We start from the raw sequence: 9720 nt of genomic DNA, 5'->3' as shown, positions 1-9720 counted from the left end.
TTCAAATGGACATCTACAGAGAGATTGTGGACATCTACAGACAGAGTGCCAGATGTTGAGCCACTGAAACTGGACGCAGTACAGACATACCGACCAGCATCTGCTGCAGTAACATTGGTTATGGTGATGGTACCATTCACATCCACAGTCACCCTCCCACCTGACTCAACAGTTACATTCAGTCCAGATGGGAGGGTGACTGTGATGTCTGGTGTGGGGATTCCTGAAGCTTCACACACTAAATGAAGTGTTTCCCCCTCTGCCACTGCAGTATTGTCACCCTTCCCAAAACTCACTATTGTTGGTCCTTCACAGATCAGATCTTTTGGGCTGATATCTTCAAGCTTTCTTCCATGGAAGTTGCTTGGTCTTTTACATGTGATTTGCTTTTCAAAGGGATAAGTCCCATTCATCTTTTGCCTGAAGCGACGCATCCTGCAGTCACACTGCCAGGGGTTGTTGTTGATGTTTACAGTAGGGGTTGACGACAGTTTTGCAAATATCTCTGCACTGAGGATTTCAAGTCTATTGTGCTGTATGTGCAAGGTTCGTAATTCTAATGTGGGATTGAAAGTTCCAGCCTCAATGTCACTGATCTCATTGTTGTCTAACCAAAGAGAGTCAAGATTCCCCAGCCCTGTAAACATGCCGGATCTGAGGTTTGTTAACTTGTTCTGATACAGGTGTAATTCTCTCAGTTGTGGTGTTGAATTGAAAGTTCCAGCCTGAATATCACTGATATTATTATTGTCTAGATCTAGATTTGTCAAGTTCCTATACCGTGAGAAATAAGACAGATTTAATGTTGTGAGTTTGTTCTTCTGCAAATTAAGGCGAGTGATGCCTGCCGGTAGGTCCTGAGGAACCCTGGTGAGGCGCTGACGGCGGCAGTTAGCGGTCAGAGAACCTGCATCTTGTGTTAGGCTGCATGAAGCATCAGTTGATCCAAACGCCTTCAGGATGATGAGAAGAGACAACAGCACCCCTGGCAGCTTTGTCTCCATGCTGTTCTGCAAACATTAGGGCAAAATCGTTGCAATAGAATATAGAAATTTAAACTTGCAATATCCTAACCAATTGAATAGAATGTCTCAATGGTACAGCTCCCCCTCATAGACATACCAACTAAAAGTAAGGATTGTATAGAAGTGCAATGAAAAGCAGTCATAAAATATCAGTTGAAATACAACATTTTGGTACCCACTTGGTATATTCATTTTAGTAACACATAAATATCCATTTCCCCAGCGTAGAATCATCATAAAATCACAAAACTCCCTCACTATGCAGAACGCCGGACAGTTCATTATCCCATGTCTTCAAACTTGGAAGAAGCCACAAGAGTAAACCATATACCAGAGATTAGTGGTATATACTCCGTCCATCGCTTTACTGGGACGTTGAGACTATTCATGGCAATAGCCTTCGGGCATGACTTTGGAACTGCTACATATCATGTTTATAGAAAAACAATGTCTTTAGTCTGTGTAAGGAGTAATTTTTGTAAAAAGTTTGGAATACCCCATGTAGATACCATCCACAACTTTTGTTTATTGCAAAAAGAACAACAATAAACAAACATCTTTAAATAGAATGGATTTCAAAGCATTTTCTGGTACTGAAACCCCTTCACACCGTACTAATTTCAGAACATCAACAGTGTCAAGGTTACATGGGTATGATGGGCCAATGTTGCCTACAAAACAAGCTTACCTGTAAAATTTAAACTGGACAGCGAATCTTCGGCCTCCCCTGCCAAGGCGCCACGAGAGACTTTTCTTCTTATAACAACTGTTGTTCCTGTAATGTAAGACACAAGTATGTGCTCTGGGTTCCTTTAAGTTAATCGTAATTATCCCTAGACAATCTTAATTGCATCCTTTTCTTTATTGTCTTGAAATGATTGGCCTAGTTGAAATCAACTTTCAGCAATGTTACCCCTTGGTATCCCTTGGTACCCCTTTTGTATACACAGCTCTATCCAGGTGGTTTTGTCAATGATGCCAGAAAACAGGACACTAGCAATCGGCTTCATTTTGTTGCATTTTGGATCCTTAATGTTTCATTCATAGATTTAATGTTGGCAAATTCACATCAGGTAACAACTTATTTCTCCGATGTGTTGATTTGTGGCAGACCTATTTTCACACAGATCCACGACGTGCATTCCAGAAAGGAACTCAACCAAAGAAGGAGCCTGTTTACAAGCAGAAGAGTTCCGAACAGAAGACAAATGCGCAGACTTACCCAGGATCAGCGTTCTGAAGAAATGTTCAAGTCGACCCTACAGGCTGGAGTAACTTTTACCTGGAACTCTTCACCTGGCCCATGAGACTTATAAAACAGTCTCCGAAGTCGCACCTGTGGCGGCGGTACCTGGCTGGACACGCCCTGGAACTGCGCAGTTTGGAAAACAAGATGCTATTTGCATACATACGAGGGCGCATAGCTTGCCAGTTTCCCTGACCCCGTGTCGACATGGGCGAGACTCTGGTATGTCGGGAAGAGCTGAAAGGCGTACCCGCGATGTTGACGGCAATAGTTTACGTGTAGTTGCTAATGTATGCTGAGATGTGTTTGTAACGTTACTCTTCAGGCATTCAAATCGTTGCACTGTGCACACTTCATAATTAATTCAACCTTTTAGAGGATCCCCAGATAAGCTGGTGTGTTACGCCGAAGGGCGGTTATGCCGGCTATATAGATACAGATACAGAAGCTGGTGTGTTACACCGAATGGCGGTTATACCGGCTATATAGATACAGATACAGAAGCTGGTGTGTTACGCCGAAGGGCGGTTATACCTGCTATATAGATACAGGTACAGAAGCTGGTGTGTTACACCGAATGGCGGTTATACCGGCTATATAGATACAGATACAGAAGCTGGTGTGTTACGCCGAAGGGCGGTTATACCTGCTATATAGATACAGGTACAGAAGCTGGTGTGTTACACCGAAGGGCGGTTATACCGGCTATATAAATACAGATACAGAAGCTGGTGTGTTACGCCGAAGGGCGGTTATACCGGCTATATAGATACAGAAGCTGGTGTGTTACGCTGAAGGGCGGTTATACTGGCTATATAGATACAGATGTCCGACAAGGCTTGAACTACGCTTCACGAAATGAAGAAAGCTTGTGTCTGTCTCCATGTCGGGTGCCTATGGCGTCACGTGAAAGAACTCGGCATATATACTGCCATCTGTGACCAGCGTAAGCACTGGATTCAAGTGCGGAGGAAGGCAAGAAAACATCCTGGGCACCAGAGTGGTATCATATTTCGCAACCCAACCAAGGGATTTATGGGTCGCGTTTTGTTTCAAGTACTGCATCAATTCATAAGAGAGGGAAGCCAATAGGTTGTAATCTAAAAATACTCGTGCTAACATATGCTAAATACCTACTGTCATGTTTTATCAGCCTAGTTCAACCTTTCAACAAAACTGTTTCTGCAGTTCCTGAAATAGACCTGCTAGGGGGTCCAAAGCTTCTCTACTTGTTTCCGGCATCAAATGTTATCTTCCACCCAAAGGCAAGATCATTCCCAGAGCATAACTTAAGATCCCAAAAACGGAAGATCTGCTGCAGTACCAAGCAATGCTGCCAGGAGTTAGAATGGACCTTGACCAGCTTCCCAAGACCAACCAAATATCATCCAAATCTTAGCTTCTTCATGTGTGCTGGCCATATGTGGAAACGCAAACACATTAAACAATACCTCCTTCGGGTATGTTAGAAACGTTCAATTACAATCTGCATAATTATAAAGGATGGGAAACTGAAGCTCCAGTACATGTATGTATCTGCACCAAAATAACACTGCAGATATTGTGTGTGTGGTTTTGTTTATTTATACAAAACAACAACACAACAAACAAACAAACAAGGCACCCGCTACCCTGTATGCAGTTTCAAAAGTGACTAATATTTTTTCTGAAACTTTCAAACTTCCAGGAATAAATACATCAACTATATAATTGGATATTAACTGGAATTATGGATAAATTATGGTCCTGGCAAGGAAGTGGGCCAGGTCTATTTTGATATACAGAAAGTCACCATATTCTTACTATTTTATCTACCCTGTGACATACGTCAATCTCACCTCATTAGCCTATTCATTTAATTTGCAGATGTCTATGAAACTATAGCTTGACACTGGTTACATTAAATTTGCAAGCACTGGAAAATTCTCTCAGGTACATGTAATTTCCCTTTCAAGCAAATATTATATCTCTAGTCTATATGAGCATAGAAATAAAGAGACAAATAAGGCATAAGTTAACAAGAAAAGTCCATCTGTTCTGATAGAAACCAAAAAGTAAACAGTAAACAGTAAATCTGCACAGAGCAACTTGCACAAAGTTTTGACTGAGCAACATGTCTCCCAAATCCTTCGGTGATGTTTCAGTTCAGGCTGAGTTAAAGTTGATCACATCTGTGATATTCCTGATGTCTTGGTCAGTGATACAGCAGGGACAGCAGTTTCATCAAAATATACCTCGTCACGGAAGAAATCTAAGTTGATTAATTCTGGTGTCTTGCCAAAGTCTAAGTGACCAGTAAGGTATCACGATGGAGACAACAGTTTCATCACAGGAAAACACGTCACAGACCAAGTCTGAGTCGTGCGACCGTGTTACTCCGGCAAGATTTTGTGCCCGTTACCGCTGGGGCGGCACCACGTCAATGTTGTCGAAGTCGTGCGTTCTGTCGAGCGGGTGTGCCGCAATGTAACTTCCAGCCTTCAGGATGTCTGTGCCGATTTTCTGCACAGCCGCGTCCGTGTTTTCTGGGAGAGATGGGGTCAAATGGCAGTGTCAGTTCTGCTGGCCGATGGACAGTGGTGAATGATACAGTTTCAAGGCTGTCTACAGGACCCGTCCCTCTGTTCTGGGGTAGAAATTTGCTTGCTAGAAGGGACAAAAATGTCACCCCTTTTGGAAAAATTTATCCAAACTTCATGTCATGACATGAAAATCTGGCAGCTTTAATTACAGATTCAACAGCAAGACTTTACATGTAACAATGAGTGGGACGAAATTGATTTACAATGTAAAGTTGGAGGTAGTTCCGCTTTGCTCACAAGTCACAGAAAATATAACTTCTAGAATCTAGGTAGAACGGACAAAAAGGTCACCTCTTTCGTCCCAAATGTTTATCAAAACTTCATTTAACAACAAAAGTCAACAACATGGGTTCTTTGACAATAATTAGGCCGGAAAAATATCTAAAGCTGCCAACAGCTCTGCTTTGTTCACGAGTCACAGAAATTGCAACTTCCATTCATGTGTCCAACCTATTGAGTCAGTGAAGTCAAGCTTGCCTAAGCTTGATGTTTCTGACTTAGGGAGAAGAGATGCTGCTACAGTTATTGCTATGGGCTGCTCTTCATCCTCATTATGGTAACATCAGGCCTACGAACCTGATTTTTTAAAAAAATATCTCACCTCTGCTCAGCTCGTCGAACAGCTGCATGTTTGTGTTGTAGGTTTTCTGGCAGAAGGTGTTGGCCATCAGGACCTGCGAACAACACAAAGGTACACAGTTTTGAAAAATCTTAAGGGAGCACACCATCATTTATTTCAGGTTTTGATTTGTACTAAGCTGCAAACCATCATCTCTAGCTATAACATCTTAAAAACCAGGCAAAAATCAGTGTGTGTGCAGATATCATCCATTGAATGTAAATTGATGAATTCAGGGTCCAACAGGAGTGAGACAGGACTGCCGCCATAGCATACATAGTGAGTATGTGAGTGAGTGTTAGTTGTGTTTAGGTGGTTACCTCATGGTCATAGTTAGGAAGCCCTGAGATGACCGCCTTGCTGGCGCGAGACACGACCGCCGTCATTGCGTACAGGTTGGTTGTGATGTCAGCGACTCTCTTCAGTATCAGCTGTTGATCCACGATGCCCTGGACACGACAGGAATACGGCAGAGAACTTATCAAAATTAACCAGTATCATACTAGGCACTGATTTGGTTATCGATGGCAATTTGTTTTTCGTTTATGTATAACTAAGAACAGTTATTATTATTATTATTATTATTATTATTATTTATCTTAATAGGCAGCGTCTGTTGGTTTGTAAAAGACATTCGTTAACATTCTAACAAGACGTCACCTATCAGTTGCTTGAAATAGCAAATTTTCTAAAATTGCACGAAAATCGCAATGGGCAATATGTTGTGAATGAGCACAGACTAGTCACTACAGTTGCGATCTTTTACTGATGAATTTTTGTTATTGTACATTGTTTTTTAATGTGGTGGTAACAGTACATTTTTCAAAAATTATCTTGTATCTACAGGTAATTGGGGGCAAAACTGAGGATGTGACATTCTGGGCCCAGCAATTTCATTTGTAGCTGGCCTGTATTTTACCCGTGTGTTGAACATCAGTGAAACTACAGGGGAAAATTGGAGAAAAAATTGCAAATCTGCCACAATGATATGTCCCCAAACAGTCGGAGGCCAACGAAATACCATTTAACACAGTACATGTATGAATGTAGGAGGGCTTGTTCTACTATCAAACTCTTAGTCATTTTGTGCCTGCCAATCTTGTGGATGCATTTACTAATCTTCTCGAACCATAGCAATCTTCTCTATTGTGCTCCATGTGTTCTGAGAAGTATAATGTAATAATACTATACATTTAGAAGTGATTTCACAAGAGCATATGCCACTTATACAGGCAGGTCAGCCCTTTGTAATAGACACGGCTAGTTGGGCGGCCTTGGCTGACATCAGCCAAACGAATAAATAAATTATACAGGCAGATGTCTGTCGTCATCCCCATGTGGATGCATTCACTAATCTTCTCCACTACACGAAAACTTGAATATCCGGTCGTTTTTGGGGTTGCATATGTCCCGTGAAACCTGGTGTATCCGGGGCATGTGCAGTCATATCCTGTTATGACAAGCGCGGGTCCTGCATATTACCGCTTATACCTGCACATCCGGTAATTAGACATGTATGGGGATATGCGGCCCCTGCTCACGTCTCGTGTCTTGAGTAATGCCAAACAAGAGACCATCTTGTGTGTGAATTGATAGACGTAATGATGCTTTGTCATAAGAATAGGTTTGAGTAAGATTGGTAAAGGACATCCGCTTTACATAAAAGTACCCTCCAAGCGGATGTTTATTGACTTGTCTGGCATTTTCAGTCAACAAAACTCACAAACGCCTGATATAAACGAATGCATTGTTTTACAAGAACAAAGAAAGGCCTACGCACGAATGGCGCGTATCATCGTTTTCCAATGAATTGTTGTATCTTGAACGAACACTAAAAATAACTGAGGGCATCGTATACCAGCGTTTGGTATTATTATATTCTTAAGCTTCGGTTTTACGTTTTTAGCTAATCAACTAATTTTACTTTTTTTTGAAACTTTTGACACAAAAGAAAACATGGCTTACCCACGCTCAATTTTGATATTCGTTTTTTTTTTTTTTTTGCTGCGGCAGTTTGTTGCCTAGATTGAACTACACGAAATGGACATTCTAAGTAAAATCTAACACGTTTGATGGTAACATTCTCCACCATTCTATGGTGGGGTAGTCATTTTACGCCCTAAGCTTATCAATGAAACGGCCGCTTCAGTCTAAAGACCAATGTTGTGCTTTTGAAACAAAAGAAAACATGGGGTATATGATATACCCACGCTCGCATTGGAAGCCTTCATTCGTTTTTATCCTTGTGGATAATGCTTGTTGCAACAACAATATGTTTGTTACCAGACTGATGTATGAAATCATTAACAATTACAGTAACACATTTTCACCTAGTTCCTTGTGGGTATTGTTTGACTGTGAACTGGCCAGGTGACAAAAGCTGAATTTAGCTACAGTGGACCTCCCGACCTATTGTGTCTGTCTGTATGCAAATACTCATCAGAACTAGCCAATTGTATTTCACACAGCATGTAGGTGTTTGAAAATAAGGACCAATCAACACACATGTCAACATTTTCAAATTTTACAGTTGGCATTTCAGAGCTAGACTTCTTTCTGTGAGGTTGCGCTTTTACGCAACGGATCCCGATAGCTGGATATCTGCATGCACGGCAGACAACGTCAGTTAACACTGAGGGATTTAGAATGATACGACCTCGAGACTAAACAACATCTTCCCGCTTGGAATTTGAACTGCCTACGCTGGAAGGATTGGATTCTGATTGGAGTTTTAAACAACTGTAATTTTATAGCTAGTATCCAGCCTTACGAGCGGGCAGGCGCTGTAGAGTACGGTGGGGTACGACTGACATGCCCGGTTGTGATTTTGCGGACGGTTTGAGACTACGTCACACGTCACCATGTAGGGCTGGCTTAAAAGTTGCTGCCGGAGGCCGTGGTTGGCTCGGGTGGACAGTGGAGGCTGCCCACCCGTGTCGCGATGGATCAATGGTTACCACAAATCTTCACGTTCACGTTTAGAAATTTTGCCGCAACTGTGCTCCTGACTAACAAAAGTCTGTGCAGAAGACGGGTGGACAACAGAATGTATGATAGCGGGAATGCAGAACTTCACAAGACGTAAAAGGAGCATCATTCCTAGCACATAATATATGGAGGAAATCGTCAGGACAGTCTACTGTCCAGAAATACTTTGAAATAAAAAGTTTGATAAACAAGTAAAGGTGTCTAAAAAAGACACCTATAGGCGACGCATTTTAATGTTACTGACCCGCCCCGGGGTGTATATGGTGAGCTTGAGGGGGGGGGGGTATCTTGTTTGTGCGGGGTTGGTTCCTTGGGGGGGGGGGCAAAAGTGGCGAAAATTAAGGAGGGGCGAAAATATTCTGAACTTCTGATACTATTACACAGGCAATTTTCTTATTATGACATTATCTTTGACTTTGGTTATAGTCCGAATTGTCAGTCGATCGATCCTTCAATCGATTGCAACACGTGCAAACAAGATCTAAAACAGTACATGTACAAAACTTCAAGACTTGTATCAAGAACTTCCCATAACAATAATAGAGAGATTTAAAGCATTAAAAATTAAGGACTTAAATTGCTACTGCAACTGACGGCTTCAATCTATATATGGTCTCATTCGGTCAATATTGACCATGGCAAAATCCTAATTGATATCAGCCCTACAGCGTCGACTGTGGCTAAACGGCCCTATACCAGCATTACATTCTCTGCCACATAGGGCACATCTGCAAGCTGACTCAGGTCTGTTGTAGAGTTCTTTTCGCAGGATCCGCTTTTCTTCAGCCATACGCATCAGTCTGGTTTCTCCTGATTTCTCATAAAGAAGATAACCATAACAATAATGTAGAATTCCAAAGAATTAAAGATTAAGGACTATGTGACATTATCTGACCGGTTCGGTCCATAAGAAGACGGATTATAGGATGCACAATATACAAGGTAATTACGTCCATAATCTTCTGTCTTTCCTCAATATAAACGAGGGACATGATAATAAAAAGTGTAGATCATCTTCAACAGTATGTTTGTACATAGTATTATTAGTACAGAGAAAAATATGGTTAATGTAGTTCTGAGCCTTCGTAGTTTTCAGGTCACGCTTCCGCATACCAAATGCATGCCCGATGGTACACCCTTGGGAAGGAGGCCCAAAGATCACGCGTGTTTGAACGTGTTCGCCTTTTTCTTAGGCATTTTGGCATCAACAAAACTGGTACCTGTGAACTTGCTAATAAGGCTACCTAAGAATGCTACAAG

At 41.7% G+C, this 9720-nt stretch overlaps 1 protein-coding gene and 1 long non-coding RNA gene across 6 annotated transcripts in view; both read right to left on the bottom strand.

Annotated features, from left to right (window-relative positions):
• Positions 1-3842: 3842 nt before the first annotated feature.
• Positions 3843-9720, bottom strand: part of LOC118415194 (complex I assembly factor ACAD9, mitochondrial-like) — a 26408-nt gene continuing 20530 nt past the window's right edge. For 4 of the 5 annotated variants that reach the window (XM_035819580.1, XM_035819582.1, XM_035819581.1 and 1 more), the window contains 3 exons: positions 5793-5921; positions 5455-5527; positions 4282-4796 (listed from right to left, as the gene is read on the bottom strand). In XM_035819580.1, coding sequence (XP_035675473.1) covers positions 4669-4796; positions 5455-5527; positions 5793-5921 — 330 coding nt within the window. In that variant the 3' untranslated portion in view covers positions 4282-4668. Of the gene's footprint in view, positions 4797-5454; positions 5528-5792; positions 5922-9720 lie in introns of all 5 variants that reach the window. The other variant, XM_035819583.1, reaches the window with a different exon arrangement.
• LOC118415196 overlaps positions 9653-9720 on the bottom strand; it is a 777-nt gene continuing 709 nt past the window's right edge. Inside the window, exon 2 of the long non-coding RNA XR_004831087.1 lies at positions 9653-9704. This is a non-coding gene — a long non-coding RNA (uncharacterized LOC118415196). The remainder of the gene's footprint in view (positions 9705-9720) is intronic.

This window comes from Branchiostoma floridae, chromosome 5, assembly GCF_000003815.2.
Source record: "Branchiostoma floridae strain S238N-H82 chromosome 5, Bfl_VNyyK, whole genome shotgun sequence".
In the NCBI taxonomy this organism is placed as follows: Eukaryota; Metazoa; Chordata; class Leptocardii; order Amphioxiformes; family Branchiostomatidae; genus Branchiostoma; species Branchiostoma floridae.
This window is presented reverse-complemented; position numbering and strand designations above follow the sequence as displayed.